We start from the raw sequence: 22,565 nt of genomic DNA on the forward strand, positions 1-22,565 counted from the left end.
AATGTTTCATACTTCAAACTATATATAAATCAGAAAGCAGAGAGAGGAAAAGTTTGTCACGACGACGCTGTAGCGATTACGTCTCCGTAAGCACTCACCGATGCAGTCTGAGTCGCCTATACAAAGTCCTCCGTTCTGCTACCGATCGCTCCTTTTGTCAGGTGCAAGGCACAACCGCTGGTCTGCACAGTTAGTAAAGTGCTGTCTGCTGAGCACCGGGTGCGCGTGCTACCGTTCAATTGCTGCGGGTTCAGCTGCTGCTTGATCGTTTCCCGTATTCAAGCCTTCTCCTCCCGTATCTCATGCTTCCTGTTTATACGAGGATACTGGTCTGTGATTGGCTGGCGTGTGTGCGTGTGGATGAGTGACGTCAGTGCAGTCTATTAGTGCGGTGAAATAATATTGTATATAAATAACTGGAGTAGATGTTATAATAAATTTACTTCTGCTAAATATAATATAATTAAATAATATAAATATAATACATTTCTTTATGACGTGGGTTACAATTGTCTTCTGTAATATAATTAAAAATAAATTAGGTAGTTATCCAAAATGTAGATGAGAAGTGTATTGCAGTCAAAATACTTTTGGTGTGTCCTTAATAAATATATATTTTACAGACATTAAGTATTGGATTATATTTTATAATATTGTGTCTTATTCTAGGTGTAACAATGCAGATCTTTGTGAAGACCCTCACTGGCAAGACCATCACCCTTGAGGTTGAGCCCAGTGACACCATTGAGAACGTGAAGGCCAAGATCCAGGACAAGGAGGGCATTCCCCCAGACCAGCAGAGGTTGGTCTTTGCTGGAAAGCAGCTGGAAGACGGCTGCACCCTCTCCGACTACAACATCCAGAAGGAGTCCACCCTCCACCTTGTCCTCCGTCTCCGTGGTGGCATGCAGATCTTTGTGAAGACCCTCACTGGCAAGACCATCACCCTTGAGGTTGAGCCCAGTGACACCATTGAGAACGTGAAGGCCAAGATCCAGGACAAGGAGGGCATTCCCCCAGACCAGCAGAGGTTGATCTTTGCTGGAACGCAGCTGGAAGACGGCCGCACCCTCTCCGACTACAACATCCAGAAGGAGACTACCCTCCACCTTGTCCTCCGTCTCCGTGGTGGCATGCAGATCTTTGTGAAGACCCTCACTGGCAAGACCATCACCCTTGAGGTTGAGCCCAGTGACACCATTGAGAATGTGAAGGCCAAGATCCAGGACAAGGAGGGCATTCCCCCAGACCAGCAGAGGTTGATCTTTGCTGGAAAGCAGCTTGAAGATGGCCGCACCCTCTCCGACTACAACATCCAGAAGGAGTCTACCCTCCACCTTGTCCTCCGTATCCGTGGTGGCATGCAGATTTTTGTGAAGACCCTCACTGGCAAGACCATCACCCTTGAGGTTGAGCCCAGTGACACCATTGAGAACGTGAAGGCCAAGATCCAGGACAAGGAGGGCATTCCCCCAGACCAGCAGAGGTTGGTCTTTGCTGGAAAGCAGCTGGAAGACGGTCGCACCCTCTCCGACTACAACATCCAGAAGGAGTCCACCCTCCACCTTGTCCTCCGTCTCCGTGGTGGCATGCAGATCTTTGTGAAGACCCTCACTGGCAAGACCATCACCCTTGAGGTTGAGCCCAGTGACACCATTGAGAACGTGAAGGCCAAGATCCAGGACAAGGAGGGCATTCCCCCAGACCAGCAGAGGTTGGTCTTTGCTGGAAAGCAGCTGGAAGACGGCCGCACCCTTTTCCGACTACAACATCCAGAAGGAGTCCACCCTCTACCTTGTCCTCCGTCTTCGTGGTGGACACTAAATATCATTCCTTGTTAAAATGTGAGTTTTGGTTTTGTGACCAAAGTGGTTATTAAAAGGTAAAACTTACATTCTTGTTTTAGTTTTTGAGTTGGTCTAGTCTTTCTACTTTTTTGATGCTATGCTAAAGAGTCAAGTTAAAAGTAATCAAAAGGTTTGTAGGTTTCTTTATCTTTGAATTTAAAGTGACTAATTTCTGGGTAATGGTCCACAATTGATTGTTAATCACAAAGACACTCTTGCATTTACAGAAATGCAACAAAAGTAGTTACTGACAGTTTAAACCTTGAAGACAGTACAGCAGGTTTCATAATAACCTGAGTGGTAAAAAGTTTCTGGCTGTGACAGTAGCAGCATGCTGGTGAAGAAGAGGATGGTCGTTATCTATGATGTAAGCAGGTTGTACAGTTTTCATCTCCACTGAGTTTCTATGGTTTGCTACTGTAACTGGCTTTTAAAATACTGTGGTGGAATAAAAAGTAATTGCTGACAAATATATAATTATATATATATAAATATATAATTAAAACTTACCCTTGACAGTTTTTGTAAATATTTGCAAAAAAGTTTCAGAGAAGTTGAAGCAAAATATATGTGACAAGATGGCTTCACTTAAAGCTGTAAATTAGTATGGTATCTTAATTTAGTTTAATGGCAATCATTAGTTTACCAGCTTTCCTGGTATTGTGTAGGTGACTATATAGACTCATTTAGGCAATCTCACAAATGCATTAACATGTTATCAAAATTCAAGGACATTCTATACTAGACATAATAAACTAGTGTAGCCATCAATGTAAATGCATGACATTACTCAAACAAATAACAATTTTACAAAATGGCCAATAAGACCACTACTGATACACAGTATTACCTGAAATGTGCTAATATAATAAAATTTACAAAATGAATCCAAAGAGAAAAATAATGCTAAACAAAAGTTTTATTTCCTGTCACTGCTCAGATTAATTTTAATATTTGAAATGGTGACTGGTTTTCTTATCAGTTAAAATTTTTGTGGCCCTTGCTGTGATAGAAGTTGCTCATCTGTTTTACACAGTTCCTATAAATTGCATCTGTTTTATCCCTACGTGATATAAAAACTATTATGGTTATTTCAAGCACAACATAAAACATGCTGTTTGTCCAGTCAGTCATACAATAAAACACTTGTAACCAATGGGAAGGATTTTACAAAAAGAAATCTGTCATTCAGATATTAACAAAGCTGAAGCCATGATTCACATTCAGATTCTATATGGAGTGTCTATGACTTAATGTCCACCTCCTAAGCCATCTTGCTAAGTCTGCGTCTCTGGTGCCCACTGTGGGCAAACTCTACCTTTGTATTTGAGAATGCTAATGGAAATCAGCTAAAGCTGGTACAGGGCACAAAAGGAATTCCCTGTCAGGTTAACTTCCTTTTGCACAAGGCCATCCCACACTTTGCACCTAAGCATCTCATTAGTAACAATGTTCTGAGATTTTGTGCAAATCTGACAGACCAACATGTTGCCAAAGCTAGCAACAAAACCACAGCATTGAGCAATGGCATGACACTTGCCTTCCCAGATGAAGAGGAACTGGCCTTTCAAGCTGCAACCATGCATTCTCCTGACATGGTCATAATACACTAGCAGATTGTTGTTGAGGGCCTTTTATACACAAGCCAAGACTACAGACATCCTCTTAAGAGAAACAGCCGCTTTGTCAAACTAACCTGTGGTAGCTTTGAGGAAATCAAAAGGATATTATCCTTCACACATGAAGACAAAGACACTGTCTTGTTGATGCTGAGAACATTCTATGTAACCCAAGCCTTCAAGTCACCTCATACGCATGAGGTGACTGAGAAACGGTGTAATTGCCGGTCAGTGCAGTTGAAACTAAATGTATCTGCCTCCAAATTGAAAATGAAATGCTTATTTGTACTTTCCCTAATACGCATAAACGAGACTAAAGATCAGACAGTAAATGCAGTAAATACAATGTGAAAGAAATGCTAGAGTTCACAGAAAATAAATGAATGTGGGTCAGTTTTGATTTATTTGAATAATTATTGATACTTTTTTGCTTTTTTATAGCCTACTGTATGCACCATGCTATCATTGTGGTTAATTCATTACTGTATTGTGTACAATACAGCCAAAGATCTGATTGGCTTTACTGGTTGGCAGGATGACTGGAGATATCCTTAAAATACTGAATCAATACTTTAAAATAGACAATTATCTTATTGTATTTTGTGTATGTTTGTCAATAAAAGACCTTTATTTTAAAGAAGTTGGGAGTGCCAGTATCTTTCTCTTACCATAGTTAGTACCTCCATGAGGTTGGGTCCTTTTCCCTCCTCTTGGATGGATGAGTAATGATCAATGATGTAATCACAAAAGGCTAAATGGTGATCTTGAAATGTATTGAATGAAATCACTGAACACCGTAATATACTAACATACTGTATAACCTACACAAGGGTTAGAAATCCCACAGATGTGATCGCCAAGGAAGGCATCTGTGTTCCCAATCACATTAGGAACCAATAGAAACCACTATATGTAGTAGCTATAGTGGCTGTATAGTGACCATTAGACTGGTATAGAAACGCCTGTAGGAACCATTAAGACTGCTGTAGGAACCATTAGACTCCTGTAGGAACCATTAGAGTCCTGTATGAATCCTTAGTAGGGACCAGTTAAAGTCCTGTATATTTGTGTAGGAGATAATAGAATCCCATTAGAAAAACAAACTGAACAATTTGAAACCACCAGGAACCATTAGACTCCTATAGAAACCATTAGACTCATGTAGGAACCATTAAGACTCCTGTAGGAATCCTTAGTAGGGACCAGTTAAAGTCATGTATATTCTAAATCCATTTCAAATTTCATGTTACAGAATGAATTTGTGGATCCTTGGAGGTTTTACAATCCTAACACAAAAGCATATTCATTTTACTCACGGGTACCAGTCTTTTTCAAGGATTGATTACTTCTTTTTGGATGCACCACTTAGTGTTGATATTAAAAGCTAGCCCTCTTTTTCTTCACCCTGGAGGTTTAACCCTTTATTGATATCAGATGGAACATTTAAAGATTTTAAACAAGACCGACACTATTTCATATGCATTGCTTTGGGAGTCTTTGAAAGCCTATTTACGTGGACAAATCCTTTCTTTTTCAGCACATTTAAATAAAGATTGTAGAGCAAAGCTTAAAGAATTGATGACAAAAATTAATGACATCGATAAAGAAATTGTTACTGATTCTTTCCCAAATCTGCTTAAAAAACGACTTGATTTACAAACAGAGTTTGATTTGCTTTCAACAGCCAAAGCTGAGAAACTCTTATTCCGTTCACGTGTAACTTACTATGAGCATGGTGATAAGCCCAGTAGACTTCTGGCCCACCAGCTAAAACGTCAAGCAGCATCGAGACTGATTACTCAAATTAAAGACACAACAGGTGAATTGGTTTCTGATCCGATAGCTATAAATTATGTTTTTAAAAAGTATTACTCATCTTTATATGATTCTGAATCCACAATTGGTCCGTTGGAATTGAGCTCCTTTCTTAAAGATCTTGCCACACCTACTGTTGATCCTGTCATGGCTAAACAATTGAATGCACCCCTTCAATTAGAAATTTTACGTACATTGTATCAAAACGATGCACAATGGTAAGGCACCAGGCCCAGACGGGTTCTCTGTTGGATTTTTTAAAGATATTTGCAAACAAACTAGCTCCGTTGTTGTCCTCAGTATATAATGAATCTTTGGAATGTGGTTCACTGTCTCCCACATTATCTCAAGCAGTAATCACAGTTCTTCTAAAGAATGATAAAGACCCTACATCTTGTGCATCCTACAGACCAATATCTCTTTTAAATGTTGATGTAAAAATCCTGGCTAAAGTATTAGCTTGTTGACTTGAGAACATTTTGCCTTCAATCATTTCTGAGGAACAAACTGGTTTCGTTGAAGGTTGTCAGTTGTTTTATAATGTCCGCACCCTTCTGAATGTGATTCTTTTCACCACTCCTCCATCAGTCTAGAAGTTGTTATTTTGCTCGATGCTGAGAAAGTGTTCGATTGAGTAGAATGGAATTATCTATTTGTCGTTTTACGTAAATTTGGTTTTGGAAGTCGATTTATGTCATGGATTTGGTTATTGTATGATTCACCTCTGGCTAGTGTCCACACAAACAATGTTACCTCCAGTTATTTTGCTCTTTATCGAGGCACTAGACAGGGGTGTCCATTATCACCCCTCCTTTTTGCTCTGGCTATTGAGCCTTTATCCATATCCGTACAGTCGCTTCATCAGTTTCAAGGAATCTCTCATTTCGGTATGAATCTTAAATTGTCCCTTTATGCAGATGATTTGCTTTTATACGTTTCTGATCCTACTCTTAGTGTTCCCTTGATTATATCGTTGTTGGAAAAATTCAGTTTACTCTCAGGATACAAAGTTAATCTACTTAAAAGTGAATGCTATCCAGTAAATTCATTAGCTCTTGGGTTGAACCAGACAGATATTCCATTCAAACTTAGCCCCTCTGGATTTAAATATCTATGAATCAACTTCACCCGCACTTTACCTTCCTTATACACAGCTAATTTCACCCCATTGATAAACCAAATTAAAGCAGACTTTCAGAGGTGGGGCTCCCTGCCCTGATCTCTTTTGGGTCAAAGAAACAGTTAAAATGAATGTTTTACCCCGGTTTCTCTTTCTATTTCAATGTATTCTGGTGTTTTGCCCAAAAAGTTTTTTAAGACCCTCAACCATCTTATAATATCTTTTTTGTGGGAAGCCAAGAACCCCAGAGTAAGGAAATCTCTATACAAAAGATGATGTTTAGTGGTGGGCTTGCTTTGCCTATTTTCCTGTGTTATTATTGTTCAGTTAACATTCATAAATTGATCTATTGGCTCCGGTCACAAGACTTGCTGTGGTGTAAACTTGAACACTTGTCTTGTTTCTCATCATCACTGGAAGCTCTGGATCCCTATAAATATAAAAAAAGTCCTGTGGTACAGTCCTCTTTGAAAATATGGTCACAATACAGGAACCATTTTAAGCTTCTTTCATTATCAACAACAATGCCAGTCATGAAAAATCATCTGTTTCCCCCCATGGTCTCAGTGACGCTACATACATGCAGTGGAAAAATGCTGGCATCAAAAACTTTTAAGGACCTCTATAAAAATGGTACCTTTTTAAGTATCTCTGACCTATGCTTAGTAAGAGGACTTCCAGCCACTCATTTGTTCCGCTACTTTCAGATTGGGCATTGTGCATCTTCTGTTTTTCCATCCTATCCTTCTCTCCCAACTGCCCTTCTATGGGAAGAGTTGCTGTCCCTAGAACCCAATCGAAAGTCAATTATATCTGTGATATACAAGCAACTCATGGACTTAGATATACAATCAACAGATACAATTAGAAAACCATGGGAAGATGAGTTAAGTATGCACTTTTCTGACCAACAGTGGAAAAAAACTCCCTCCGCAAGGCTACAGTTAATTCAATTTAAAGTATTACATAGGGTTCATTACTCAAAAACCCATCTATCTGAAATCTACCCACAGATCGTAGATCAATGTGAAAGATGCCATGTCAGCCCTTATAACCTGAGTCACATGTTTTTTCTGTGCCCGAGTCTCAACAACTTTTGGAGCCAATACTCCACGATTCTTTCCAATGTGCTTAAAACTCAAGTTGTCATGAACCTTTTCTTGGCTGTTTTTAGGGTTCCAGTAAACACTTGCTCACAGAACCTGCTCACTCTAAAATAATAACTTTTACATCACGAATAGCTAGATGTAATATTTTTACTTCTTTTGAAATCTTCTAAGGGACCTTCATATCCTTGTGGCTACGAGATGTTTTGTCATTTATTAAACTAGATAAAATAATTTTATGAGCTAAAGGCAATGAAGAACAATTTGATATAACATGGGGCCCCTTTTGGACTACTGCAAATCCTTGCGATCTCTTCCTGCCTGAACACACCCCTCCTAATTTTATTATTTGATTTAATTTTTGTTATTTATTTTTATTTTCTCTTTGTTTTATTTAGTATGTATGGTTATATACAGTAGGTATACCATTTGATATGTGTAAAAAAATGTGTGTTGAGTGTCTCTGTGGTGTGTATAAATAGTTGACTGATTGAGATACAAAAGACATAATTTGTTGTAATGAGGACATGTGTGTCTTTGTTTGAAAATTACTGTACAATGGAAAAACTGGCGACTGAAATGTTGTCATATTGTGATATCTCCTAATAAACAAATTAATGAAAAAAAAGTCCTGTATATTTGTGTAGGAGATAATAGAATCCCATTAGAAAAACAAACTGAACCATTTGAAACCACCGGGAACCATTAGAGTCCTGTAGGAACCATTCAGTGGGTGACTGGGCTGTGTTCATGTGGATGGTGGCAGAGGGAAAGAAGCTGTTTTTGTGTCTGGAGGTTCTGGTCCTGATGGACCAAACCTCCTTCCAGAGTGGAGAGATTGATTGAAACAGCTTGTGACCGGGGTGGGAGGAGTCGCCACAATCTTTCCTGCACGCCTCAGAATCCTGGAGGCGTGCAGGATCCTGGAGGGAGGACAGATTGCAGCCAATTGTCATGTGGAACCATTAGACTCCTGTAGGAATCCTTAGTGGGGACCAATTAAAAGTCCTGGAATATTTGTGTAGAAGATAATAAAATAATTCCATTAGGAAAACTAACCGAACCATTAGAAACCATCAGAAACCATTAGGAACCATTAGACTACTGTAGGAATCCTCATCCTAATGGTTACCTTTTTTTCAGCAGGGATCAGCTCTACTGAACTCCTTCCTGTGTCTTGAACATTAGTTCTCCAAGGCTTAATCCCCAAACTCAAAATATAAGGGTTAATTCATTGCAACGAATGGTCCACACGTCATTCTCAAAAAATTCTGAATTTTTACCACTTGTGGGTGAGACTCTTAAAATCTGAAAAATACCTTTTGTGACAGATTTTCATTGACCCATAACTGCATGTGGGGAATTTAAAGAAGAAACAAAATCTAATCTCTATAGTATAAATGTTCCTTTTTCTTGGGATATGAAACAATTTTTCTTTATGCGACTTCTAAATTTTTATTTTGAACCCCAACTTTGGGTTATTTCACCACTCGCAAATATTGAAAATCCTTTACATGAGGCTATTGTATCTTGCCTCAGTGTCGTATAATCATCAGTTTTTCACTAGTAACAAAATAATATATATATAAATATATTAATAATAATAATAATTGCATCAAACATAATGTTTATTATTAACAAATTTAACCCTAAACACTAATAGAGTGACCCACATGCACTAATAAATTCCAAAAATATCAGCTCATGAGTCAGCAGCTATTGTAGCCTTTTTTTAATGTATTCAAATATATTTGTGTTTGTAAAGGAACCTGTTTACACTTTAAGTTCGGAATTGTTTTATTTTTTTTACAGTTTTTTATTCATTGTGATGTTTATCGTTGTCATGATAAATACCAGAAATCATCGGATATTTTTTTAATCAATTTATACATATACATATATATATATATATATATATATATATATATATATATATATATATATATATATATATATATATAAAGCCCTACAGGGCTTTAAATTAACACCTGTTAAATATGGCATGCTGTTTAAGTAAATTATAGAAGTCTGATATTATTATTCATATACAAGTTAATAATCATAATATAAGCTACCTATATACATATGAACACAATACAATTCTATTAATTGTGAAATTCATTCAAGATAAACAAAAGCTACATTGCATTGCAAAATCTGTATTAATTAATGAAAAAAAATCTGCAGACATTATTTAACTACCTCGTTGGGTGAAATGAGATAAAAAACGTTCCCACACTGGGAAAATACTCTTCTTTTTTGCCGGCTCCATTACAATCTCTCAAAATGAGAGTTTATTTATTTTGAGTCGCGCACCAACTCATGAACCAGTTGGAGGGCGTGGCCAGCCGGCGAGTTTTTTTTACGTCACGGCATACGTCATTGATGAAAGCATAACTTATCACCGCCTGGATTTTTTCGACAAACACACTTCGTCACATCACTAGTTATCGGTGAGGAAGGAATATCAGCAGGGACTTCACAGCCGCAGACAATTGTAAGTATTACATTTTTTAAAGAAACTAGTGCAGTGCCGTAGGAATTATGTGTTGCTATAGAAAAGTGGGAGGTTTAAGTGGCTTTTTCATAGATGGCCTCTACTCAGTTTGCCAAGGATATGGCTTATTTAGAACAGGTAATAAACCCCATTGGTTTTTATTTATTTATTTATTTATTTATTATTATTATTATTATTATTATTATTATTATTATTATTATTATTATTATTATTATTATTCCTTAAAAAAGTTATAAAAGATAATTTAAGACAAGGTAATTTTCAAATATTTTTTTTAGATGTATGTAAGCAATTTATTTTAGCCTCACATAGTCTTTTTACTTTGTTTAAGGATTAGCATTAGCAACACTTGCTACATAACAAGGCAGCAGAGGGGTATTCCATAAAGGCAGGTTAACAAACTCTTGAGTCTATCCATAAACTCTGGGTCAACATACCCCACGATGGGAAACTCTGGGTATCGGATTCCATTACAGCTGGTATGAAGTGGTTAATCAACCCTGAGTATGTAAACCTTGGGTTTACTGACGTGCACGCGCAAAAAAAAGCCATCATCAATGGATCAAAGAATACTCAACTGCCATGACAACCAAACGGAAGATAGTGATTTATTCACCGTGATGGGTGAAATAAGCCGTTGTTTGATGAATATGAGCCTGTTCTAAAGGTGCGTTCAGTCTTCAGTGACTATAGTGGCTTAAATCACCCATAATTAGTCACACTTTTGGTCACTTCATCACTTTTTTGCTTTAGTGACGTGACGAGCGGTGAATAATATGAATAAAATGTGTCTGAGGAGACGTGTCAGCAGCATAGGATGGCTGCATAAAGAGCCCTCCCGTTACACTGGGATATAAAGACAGTGGCTGCTGCTTCATATTACATCATTTACTATTGATTCTTAATGTAATATTGTCGCCAGAGTCATCCTCAACGTCCTAAAAAACACTAAAGCTGGAAGCGAACCACGACCCATTGCTTGCAAGAGCAGTGTCACACTTCACTGCGCCATCATACCTTCAAGATGTGTTGATCTACAGACTTAACTGTATAACAATATAAAACAACAATCGAGCCTTAAAAGTTGTTTTATTTAAATTATCATCTCCTCCTTTATATTATCACAGGTTTTTATCCAGAGAACTTTACTACAGATGTCAGTAGATGTTTTAATGTAGATCAACCTCTCAGTGACTTTCACTTAATGATCTACATCTACAATGTTAGAAAGAAAACTACCGTTATCACAAAAAAAAAAAAAAAAAGACGTAAAGCAACACAACATTAGTAATGATGTGATCACGTCTGTGGTGTGTGATGTTACTAATGTGTTTCAGAGAAAAGTGTTAAAGTTTATTAAAGTGTTAAGAAACGGTGTTCAGGTGGGCGGAGCCAGGTAGAACCCAGGGTTTCTTTGATAAACCTGCCAGCGACCAGGTTTTAGTTCAAGGACAATGTTGCCCAGGTAACATACTGAGAGAAGAACATACCTCGCTTTTTGGAATGGGATACTCAGAGTTTCCCTCATTTGAGCCTGAACATACTCAGAGTTTGAACATAACCCGCTTTATGGAATACCCCTCAGATCAGTCTAGTAATTTCCATTTGCTTTTGAGGTCAAAATTCTACTTTAAGCAGTGTTTTGAACCCCTCATTTCACACAGTTTGGACAATCATATCCTTTACAAGATGAAACATTACTGCTTTGGTTACTTTAGGCCTGGGTGATATGGACCAATACTCACATCTCTAGAGCTTTCCTCAAAATGGTTATAGACGATATAAACTCAATTTATTATTATTATTGTTTTTTCAATGGTTTTAACAAGAAAAACAATAATGGGTCAAAGTCAGTGGATAAAAATGCCACACAGACCCTTTTATTAATCACTAGCAGCACAATATCCACATTTTGTGTCACTTGAATTTTTCCTTCATTAAAGCTGAAATGTGTGATTAAATTCTGTAGTTTTGCTTCTTCAGGGCAGCTCTGAGTTGCAAATATCTGCACTGAGCCTCTGACAGATAGTCGCTAACAGGAAGCAGCTCAGCTAATTCTGTGTCCGTGCACAGGGAGGGAGGGGGAGCGTAGCGTTTTTCTGCGCTGTTTAAGCCTTTTAATAATTCTACGTGTCTGTAATGCCGACATGCTGACTAGCAAATGGTGTGATTTGGCTGAGAAAAAACCTTTGGATGTGCTGTGTATGGACCACAGACAGGGTTAAAATGGGAACTACAGATGATTCTACGATCTCCGTGATTTGGGAGATTGTTGTCATGTTTTAATCCTTAACGATCTAATGTCGTCAGATCGCACACCCTGATCACAGTCCAAACAAATCTGACGTTGCGCACCTTTGAACCAAGCAGCAGCCATGTTGACAATCTCAGGTCAATCTGAGCTGGATTTGCAGATATTTGAGGAACACACACACAGAGTTTCCTTGCTTTATAGATCGACTAGTACAGTGTCCGGTCGGAAGTATGTATTCATATAGTGGGGGCCTAAGTAGAGTTATCAATTATGGCCAAATGAGTATGTGTTTGAAGGTTGGATGCACTAAGAGGTGTACATACTCTGTCGTGTTATAAAGGGGTATATTTGCAGGTGCAGAGTAAAATAGCGTGTGCAATATTCCTGGTTCAATTCTATGGGAGATGCGCATGATAAATGTGTTGTTGGTTTTTTTTACTCATTTTTACATATTTTTTTGTTCGGTGTATTTTTCTGTAATGTATGTTTTTTTGGCGTCATTGTGTGTATTTTTGTATCGTTCTGTTGTGTTTTTGTGCATTTCTGTTATTTTGTGTATTTTTTTGTATAGATTTTCAGTTTTGTGTATTTGAGTCATTTCATATTTTTGTTGTCATTTAGTGTATTTTTCTGTAATATATCTTTTTTGGAGTCATTTTGTGTGTTTTTGCAGCCTTTGTGTTAGAGATGTAACAATTAATCGTAAGGCAGTTAAAAATCGATTCATAGGTATCACGGTTGATATCGATTTTCTGAAAATTGAATCGCAGTACTTTTTTAACCAGCAGAAGGCGCTATCCACAAGTGTAGGCGGCGGGCGGAGTCTGCTAATACTTTCTTTCTGGCCGCCTTCTACTCTTAAATATGTTAATAAATGATTCATTACCCCTTTAGCACCGAAAGAATATCTGTAATATTACTTGAATATCTGTAAAAGTCACGTTTTTCTACTAGCTCTGTCTGCTAGCATAGCATCTCTTCTTCACTGAAAGATATCTGCATGCCAACCGACCACTGTGTTACCAGCGCCCTCTGCTGGTCCAAACAAATATGACGTAAATCATTGCAATCACGGTTTTTTTTTTTTTTAAAGTCCAATTGTTAAGGCACAAAATACATTTTCAGTTGCACTTTTAAAAAGAAAAATAACTATTATGCAGTTTTGCATTGTTTATTATAGAACCAGATTTTAAATTAATAGGCTTCATTTTCATTTGTATTATTCCTTTATTTATTTCATTCAAGATTTATTTTTAGTTAAATTGCATTGTTTTGAATAGTTTATCAAGGAATTATTTTGACAATGAAAAATAAAAGGAAAATAGTACCGTATTTTCTAGTTTTTTCCCAAAAAAAAAAAATTTGTCTACAGTCCCATTTTGTAAAATAAATCGTGAAAGAATCGTATCGTGAACCCAGTATCGTGAATCGAATCGTATCGGGAGTTGAGTGAATCGTTATTTTTGTGCATTTCTGTTGTCATTTTGTATATTTTTGTATAAATATTTAGTTTGATGTATTTTCAAATATTTTGTTGTTGTTTGAGTGTGTGTGTGTGTGTGTCTGTGTCTGTGTGTGTGACTCACACACACGCATGCGCTTTAGCCGCGCACATCAGTGACTCACATTAGGCCCAATAAGTGAGACTTGAGAGCTAACCTATAGTATATCAGTGTGAGCACGGCTGCTCAGACAGCGCTCCCACCTCTCCGGTCTTAGGGTGCTTTCACACACATAGTCCGGTGGACTCGGTGCGATTCAGGCAGTGAATCTGCAACATTTTTGCATTTTAATTTGCTCCGGTCCGCTTTCACACATTCTATTTGCCAAGCGCACCAAACTTTTTGAACTACGTCACGCAGGCGAAACGGTTGGTCTCCGATTGGACAGAATTAAAAAAAAGAATACTTCAACCTCCAATGCCTTGACGATGTGGCGCTGCCCTGTCATTACTGACAGTCGCGCCTTCACGTCCTATATTTGGTTTCCCTTCCCATGTTTTCCAAAGGAAATCCTAAAACAATCCCCGCAGAAAAGTGACAACTGAAAATGGATGGATGGATGAATGGATATGCGTGTGTTGCTGCTGGAGCACTGGGTTGTGAATGTGCTCGTGCCTGTTACCGTGACGGGAGGCATGCAGCAGCATAGCCGCTGCTGCTGCGCTGTCGCTGATGGAGTTGCTCCGTTACAATTGCGCTTCAATGTAAAGTCCTATGTTTGCTCCTGGTTGCTTTCCACATAGTTAAAGACCGCACCATGCTTCGCTTGAACCGAACCGAGACCTACATTTTTTCAGATGACCGGAGTTTGCTTGTTTGCTCTGCACCAGAGTTTCAGTGACCTTTCACATATTGCAAAAAGACTGGAATATCCAAGAAAGTGAAGCATGGTGGGGAGCAAAGAGGCATGTGTGAAAGCACCCTAAACTATCTTCCTCTTGGAGTTTGCTGTCCGTGTCTGCTTGGCTGTGTGTATTTGAACTACGTTACAGTTATATGCTTTGTCTACTCTGTTTGATAAAATGCTTTGAAACACTGTCAGTGGTAAAGGAGCACACTGTTTCGTTTCGTGTTCTGGGTGTAACTGGGAAGAAAAAAAGCAAACAATGGCCTTGTTTTAAAATGGTGCTTGGCCTGGAATCACCGGCAACTTGCTAGCATGTTCATGTGGGAAAGATCCAGCTCTGCCTTTAGAGAGGCAGCACTGGACATAACACATTGGTCTGTATATAATCTATGGATGTTTACATGTGACGGAAAGCTATTTTAGGTGCTTGATAATTATTATCTTTTACTAATAAGACAATTCTGTTTTTCCATTTTCCCTACAGGTGCCAACATGCAGATCTTTGTTAAGACCCTCACTGGCAAGACCATCACCCTTGAGGTGGAGCCCAGTGACACCATTGAGAAAGTGAAGGCCAAGATCCAGGACAAGGAGGGCATTCCCCCAGACCAGCAGAGGTTGATCTTTGCTGGAAAGCAGCTGGAAGATGGCCGCACCCTCTCCGACTACAACATCCAGAAGGAGTCCACCCTCCACCTTGTCCTCCGTCTCCGTGGTGGCATTGCAGATCTTTGTGAAGACCCTCACTGGCAAGACCATCACCCTTGAGGTTGAGCCCAGTGACACCATTGAGAACGTGAAGGCCAAGATCCAGGACAAGGAGGGCATTCCCCCAGACCAGCAGAGGTTGATCTTTGCTGGAAAGCAGCTTGAAGACGGCCGCACCCTCTCCGACTACAACATCCAGAAGGAGTCTACCCTCCACCTTGTCCTCCGTCTCCGTGGTGGCATGCAGATCTTTGTGAAGACCCTCACTGGCAAGACTATCACCCTTGAGGTTGAGCCCAGTGACACCATTGAGAACGTAAAGGCCAAGATCCAGGACAAGGAGGGCATTCCCCCAGACCAGCAGAGGTTGATCTTTGCTGGAAAGCAGCTGGAAGACGGCCGCACCCTCTCCGACTACAACATCCAGAAAGTGTCCACCCTCCACCTTGTCCTCCGTCTCCGTGGTGGCATGCAGATCTTTGTGAAGACCCTCACTGGCAAGACCATCACCCTTGAGGTTGAGCCCAGTGACACTATTGAGAACGTGAAGGCCAAGATCCAGGACAAGGAGGGCATTCCCCCAGACCAGCAGAGGTTGATCTTTGCTGGAAAGCAGCTGGAAGACGGTCGCACCCTCTCCGACTACAATATCCAGAAGGAGTCCACCCTCCACCTTGTCCTCCGTCTCCGTGGTGGAATGCAGATCTTTATGAAGACCCTCAGTGGCAAGACCATCACCCTTGAGGTTGAGCCCAGTGACACCATTGAGAAAGTGAAGGCCAAGATCAAGGCCAAGATCCAGGACAAGGAGGTCATTCCCCCAGACCAGCAGAGGTTGATCCTTGCTGGAAAGCAGTTGGAAGACGGCCGCACCCTTTCTGACTACAACATCCAGAAGGAGTCCACCATCTTTGCTCTCATCCGTCTCCGTGGTGGCATGCAGATCTTTGTGAAGACCCTCACTGGCAAGACTATCACCCTTGAGGTTGAGCCCAGTGACACCATTGAGAACGTAAAGGCCAAGATCCAGGACAAGGAGGGCATTTCCCCAGACCAGCAGAGGTTGATCTTTGCTGGAAAGCAGCTGGAAGACGGCCGCACCCTCTCCGACTACAACATCCAGAAAGTGTCCACCCTCCACCTTGTCCTCCGTCTCCGTGGTGGCATGCAGATCTTTGTGAAGACCCTCACTGGCAAGACCATCACCCTTGAGGTTGAGCCCAGTGACACTATTGAGAACGTGAAGGCCAAGATCCAGGACAAGGAGGGCATTCCCCCAGACCAGCAGAGGTTGATCTTTGCTGGAAAGCAGCTGGAAGACGGTCGCACCCTCTCCGACTACAATATCCAGAAGGAGTCCACCCTCCACCTTGTCCTCCGTCTCCGTGGTGGAATGCAGATCTTTATGAAGACCCTCACTGGCAAGACCATCACCCTTGAGGTTGAGCCCAGTGACACCATTGAGAAAGTGAAGGCCAAGATCAAGGCCAAGATCCAGGACAAGGAGGTCATTCCCCCAGACCAGCAGAGGTTGATCTTTGCTGGAAAGCAGTTGGAAGACGGCCGCACCCTTTCTGACTACAACATCCAGAAGGAGTCCACCATCTTTGCTGTCATCCTTCTCAAGTGTTGTCGAGATTGTCGATTACAGTTTAATTAGCTTTTTTTTTTTAAAGTATCCCAATAAAAGCTGAGAAAATTAAGCAAGTTGTTTCATTTTTTTAGCATAGGAAAAAAAATCTTAAAACCAAGAATGTGAACTTAAGTGTTCAAGATCAAATTCAAACTTTTACGAGCATACGTATATTGCATTCTTGTATACACACCATTAAATCAGTTGAACTTGATAGGTGAACATTACAAATTTGATTCTTCGAAAGTGGAGATTTGCTGAACATTGTTTTTGGAATAACAAATTGATTCCTCTTTATATATGCAAAGCTACCGGATCCCAGAGGATGGCGCTGGCATACCAATATTGTCAATTTCCAGAGCTTCAGAGTAATCAGCAGTCTTTAATTTTAAATCTAATGCTCTAAATAGAAAGTGAGTAAGTGTAAGTGTAACAGGTTTTCTGTTGGGACACAATTGGCTGTTGTCTACTGGCCAAAGAGATGGCGATATGTTTTCTAGATACATCTTTTACAGAGTTGATCTTCAGCTCATGCTAAGGTTACAATGTAACAGCTAATGTTTCACATAGAACAATCAAGATGTGTATATTTCCATTGTCTGACACAGTGCCATTTAAAAGTTCAAATCAAATTGGATCCTAAGCCCATAAATCAAGCAAATTGACAGTAAGTTTATGGTTTATTATTCTGCATCTTGTTATTTTCATACTAGACAATCCTTGCCCTCTTAGTACTGCCATTAGTCAGTTGTCAAACACATGGTAAATATATTGTAAGTAGTGGTAAAAAATCTTAATATTGATTTTTCAATTAAAATAGATTGACGTCAACCTTATTTCTTTTTCATCCAATTTCATCACTTCAGTCTGTAAGCAAGTATAGTCTGTATAAATCACTTGGCAGTGATTTCTTTTTTTTTGAACACTTTATTTAAAGATTTTTCATTTTTATACAAACAAACATTTAAAGAATCAGGGCTTGTTCAAACTTATTTTACAGAGATTTACACCACAATGCCAACCAGCGGCACATGAGCCCTAAGCTTGCGAAAATATACCCATAAAAATAGATTACACACACACAAAAACAAAAACCAAAAGAAAAAACAAAAACAAAAAGAAGAAAAAAAAACAAAAAAAAAAAACATGTGTCTATACAATATGCTGCACAACCCAACTCCTCAATGATTGAATTTTGCTTTACACATCCCACTCAAGTAAAAGGCAAACCTTCAACATAAGCAATGAAGGGCGACCTTGTCCTATGATATTTATTTATTGACCCACGTAAGCTGGACCTTAAATATTCCATTTGCAGACACATCATCAACTCTCGTCCCCACTGAATAAAGGAAGGAGGTTGTACGTCCTTCCACTTTGTTAAAATGAGTCTGCGGGCCAAGAGTGATGAAAAGGCAATGGCACTGGTCTGGTACGTAGTCAATCCATGTCCACTTGGGACAACACCAAACACTGCGGTAATCGGATTGGGATCAATCTTTCTGCCACACACATGTGAGAAAGCATCAAATATAGAACCCCAAAACCCACCCAGTGCCACACAGGACCAAAACATATGGCTCATGGTGGCGGGCGACTGTTTGCATCTTGGGCACGCATCATCAGAGGTACCGTATATTCTATCAAGCCTGGCCTTAGTGAAATAAGAATGGTGAAGAACCTTAAACTGTATCAAACAGTGTCGTATGCAGATGGACGTTGAATGTATGAGCCCGATACTTAAATCCCAGGTATCATCAGATATTTTCACGTTTAGGTCCTGTTCCCAAGAAATCTTCACCTCAGCCAAAGAAGTAGGGTCTATGTGATGCAACACATTGTATATTTTGGAAATCTGTCCTCTGGAAATAGATTGTAACTGCAAGCAGTCTTCAAGGGGGCAAGCATGTGATTTGTTTGGATACGTGATGAAATGCTTTGATGCAAAGCTACGGGCCTGTAAATATCTGAAAAAGTGAGATCTGGGAATATCAAAATTTTTTGCTAAGTCTTCAAATGACATAAATGAGCCATTAATAAACAGGTCCCTGAAAAACACAATCCCTTTTGTTTGCCAAATTTTGAAACCCGACTCATTTAAGGCTGGTAAAAAAGAAGGGTTAGAAGTAATAGGAGTATAAATAAGGATCTGTTTGAAGGAAAAGTGGCGACGACATTGAAACCAGATACTGAGAGAGCTTTTAACCAATGGATTCGTGAATTTTATTTTCCCCTCTAATGGCAATGAGGAACACATTAGAGCTATCGGTGTGGTTGGAGGACTAGAACCCAGTTCCATTACAGACCAAAGTGGGCCGCCACCCTCTTTAAATGTGCGTAGCCAGGTGGAAAGTTTTACAATATTAGCTGACCAGTAGTAATACATAAAATTTGGTAGGGCAAGGCCACCTTCAGCTCTAGAACACTGTAATCTGGATTTCCGAATCCTTGGGCATTTCTGATTCCATATAAATGAAGTCACAATACTATCAATTTTTTTAAAAATTGTTTTGGGAAGAAATAAAGGCAGCATCTGAAAAAGATACATGAATTTAGGCAAAACGACCATCTTAACAGTATTAATACGCCCGGCAAGAGAGATGGGTAAAGCTGACCAGCGCAACAGATCCGCTTTGGTTCTATCAAGAAGCGGGGTGAAGTTATATTTAAAAAGACTGTTATAGGAATTGGAAATTTGTACCCCCAGATATGTAAATGATTTTTCCTCAATTTTGAATGGAATATTTATATAATCCAGGTCTTTAGCTAGCTGGTTTATGGGAAAGAGTGTACTTTTTCCCAGATTCAACTTGTACCCTGACAAGCGGCCATACGAGGCAAGCAGTTCCAACATTCTCGGGATAGATTCCGCCGGGTCCGATATGTACAAAAGCAAGTCGTCCGCATAAAGAGATAATTTGTGAATAGCTCCTCCTCGACTAATCCCCCCAACACCTTCATCCGAACACAGTGCCACAGCCAAAGGCTCGATTGCAATATCGAAAAGCAAGGGGCTCAAGGGGCAGCCCTGGCGGGTACCTCTATATAGTGGGAAATAGTCTGAAACAATATTGTTAGTCCGAACTGAGGAGAGTGGCACTGAATATAAAATCTTAATCCATGATATGAATTTTGGCCCAAAACCAAACTTGCTCATGACCGATAACAAATATGGCCACTCCACACAGTCAAAAGCCTTTTCGGCATCGAGAGAGACAATCACTTCAGGCTGATCTGTGGAGTGGTCAGAATACAAAACATTGAATAAGCGTCGAGTGTTAAAATAGGACTGTCGATTTGCAACAAAGCCAGTTTGATCTTCGTGAATGATTGTGGGAGCGATACTTTCAAGGCGGAGTGCAAACATTTTTGTAAGAATTTTATAGTCCACATTTAGTAGACTGATTGGCCGATAAGATTCACATTTTTGAGGGTCTTTATCTTTTTTTAGTAACACAGAGATTGTGGCTTGGGACAAGGTTTGCGGCAACTTATTATTTGTATGTATTTCTAAAAACATATCACAAAGTAGGGGTGCCAACTTATTTGCAAATGCCTTGAAAAAATCACACGAAAACCCATCTGGACCTGGCGCTTTGCCGCTCTGCAGAGACCCAATCGCCTTTAAAATTTCAGCTATGCATATAGGTTTCTCAAGTGACTCCTGTTGATTTGTCGCAATTGTAGGAATATCTAATCTACCTAGAAATAAATCAATATCGTTTGTAGTACCTGCAGTCTGACTGGTGTAGAGTTTTTGGTAAAATGTCTTAAAAACTGTATTAATCTCTTTAGGGTCAGTTGTTGTTCGACTAGAGTCTACTCTGATTTCAGGTATTGAGTTATCTGAGACCGACTGACGCAGCTGATGCGAGAGAAGTCTATTGGCTCTTTCTCCGTGTTCATATAGCTTTTGTCTTGTTCTGAGCAAAAGTTTCTCAGTCTGTTTAATTGAAAGGGTTTCAAATTCAGATTGCAGCAATAGTTTTTGTTTGTACAGATCCGGAGATGGATTACTAGCATATTGTGAGTCCAGGTTTGCTATAAGCTCAGTCAGTTCCCTAAGTCGATTAAAACGTTTTTTATTTTTCTGGGCTGCAAAGGAGATAATTTGGCCGCGCAGGTATGCCTTAAGAGATTCCCATAGTATGGATTTTGAGATGTCTGGGGTATCATTAAGGTCCAGAAAAAAATCTATTTGATACGTTAAGTATTTACAAAATTCTTCATCAGACAATAAAGTTGAATCAAATCTCCAGACCCGCTGCACGGCACAAGAATTCGGAAATGTAATATCTAGTTGAACCGGTGCATGATCAGAAATAACAATGGTATGATATTTACATTTGGCAACTTTAGGAATAAGAAAATTATCCAATAGGAAATAATCAATCCTAGAGTACGAGTGGTGTACTGGGGAGAAGAACGAATACTATTTTGCGACGGGCTCGGTTGCACGCAGCGGGTCAGAGATACCGTAATTTTGGAGAAAGGAATTGATAACTGAGGCTGACTTGGAAATCTCTGCAGATTTGCGCGCCTTCGATCTATCCAGACTTGTATCAAGTACAAGATTAAAATCCCCTCCCATTATCAAATAGGAAGTATTGAAATCAGGCAATAGGCCAATGATTTTCTTAAAAAATTGTGGATTATCCCAGTTAGGGGCATAAACATTTAATAATGTGACCGGGGTATTGTGTAATTTACCTGTAATCATGACAAAACGGCCATTGACATCATGTGTTACATTTGAACAAACAAAAGGGAGATTCCTCTTAATAAGTATAGCGACCCCTCTGGCCTTGGAATCAAAGCCCGAATGGTACACTTGTATAAACCAGTTACACGACAGTTTATTACCCTGTGTGGGGCGCAGGTGTGTCTCCTGTAAAAAGACAATGTCCGGTTCAAAGGTCTGAAGATGAGCAAAAATCCTTTTACGTTTGACCAGATTATTAAGTCCCTTCACATTCCATGTAATAAATGTTGTAGAACAGGGCCCACCTGTTTGCAATGGATTAGAGGAGGTGGCCATGTTCACACTGAGTATGGGCAGTCATGGTGGGTGTGGAGCAACATCTGTATGGAGCAAGTGAGTGCAGCCAAGTAAACAAAGAAAGAAGGAGTAAAAAAAAAATAAAATAAAAAAAATAAAAATATAAATAAATAAATAAAAAACACACACACAATGTAAGAAATCCAACCCCCACAGGCTGTCTCCTCCACGCAGGAGGAGACAGCCTCAGCCCACCCCCCAAAGAGCCTAAATGTAACATGTAACTCGTTCTAATACTAACATTCCCCTCAGCAGGGAACAAAAGGTTTCTAAAAATACTTAACTGACAAAATACGGTATGACATCAAACACTGCCATCCAACTTACTACTCTACAATATGCGGGTTAAGAGAGAACAATTATATTAACAATCACATTATGAACCAATGAGTTCCCCATCATTATATTATATTCAGCCCTCATCCTGTCTGCCATTCTGCATCAAATGCTTCATGGTGTAGTCCTTAGCAGCCACTGGATCGGTAAAGAACTTTTCCCCCAAAGGCGAGGAGATCCTCAGTTTTGCGGGATACAGCA

At 39.5% G+C, this 22,565-nt stretch overlaps 1 protein-coding gene and 1 pseudogene across 3 annotated transcripts; both read left to right on the plus strand.

Annotated features, from left to right (window-relative positions):
* Nucleotides 1-669: 669 nt before the first annotated feature.
* LOC114475185 (polyubiquitin-A-like) overlaps nt 670-22,565 on the plus strand; it is an 81,427-nt pseudogene continuing 59,531 nt past the window's right edge.
* LOC114475180 (polyubiquitin-B-like) lies at nt 15,899-22,099 on the plus strand. Of its 3 annotated transcripts, XM_028465831.1 has the most exons (3): nt 15,899-16,626; nt 20,239-20,246; nt 22,089-22,099. In XM_028465831.1, coding segments are annotated over exons 1-3 (603 nt in total). In that variant the 5' UTR covers nt 15,899-16,033; the 3' UTR covers nt 22,091-22,099. The 3 variants fall into 3 exon arrangements, with proteins under 3 accessions (XP_028321632.1, XP_028321633.1, XP_028321631.1); XM_028465832.1 differs by lacking the exons at nt 20,239-20,246; nt 22,089-22,099 and adding an exon at nt 19,568-19,595; XM_028465830.1 differs by lacking the exons at nt 20,239-20,246; nt 22,089-22,099 and adding an exon at nt 16,811-17,039 and having other exon boundaries at nt 15,899-16,658.

Source organism: Gouania willdenowi, chromosome 14, assembly GCF_900634775.1.
Source record: "Gouania willdenowi chromosome 14, fGouWil2.1, whole genome shotgun sequence".
NCBI lineage: Eukaryota > Metazoa > Chordata > Actinopteri > Blenniiformes > Gobiesocidae > Gouania > Gouania willdenowi.

Bases quoted from the DNA above. Each gene is read 5' to 3' on its own strand.
- LOC114475180 (XM_028465830.1), top strand. From the start codon at position 16,034: ATGCAGATCTTTATGAAGACCCTCAGTGGCAAGACCATCACCCTTGAG. The intron at 16,659-16,810 runs GTCGCACCCTCT...GAGAAAGTGAAG, and splicing joins TGGAAAGCAGCTGGAAGACG to GCCAAGATCAAGGCCAAGAT.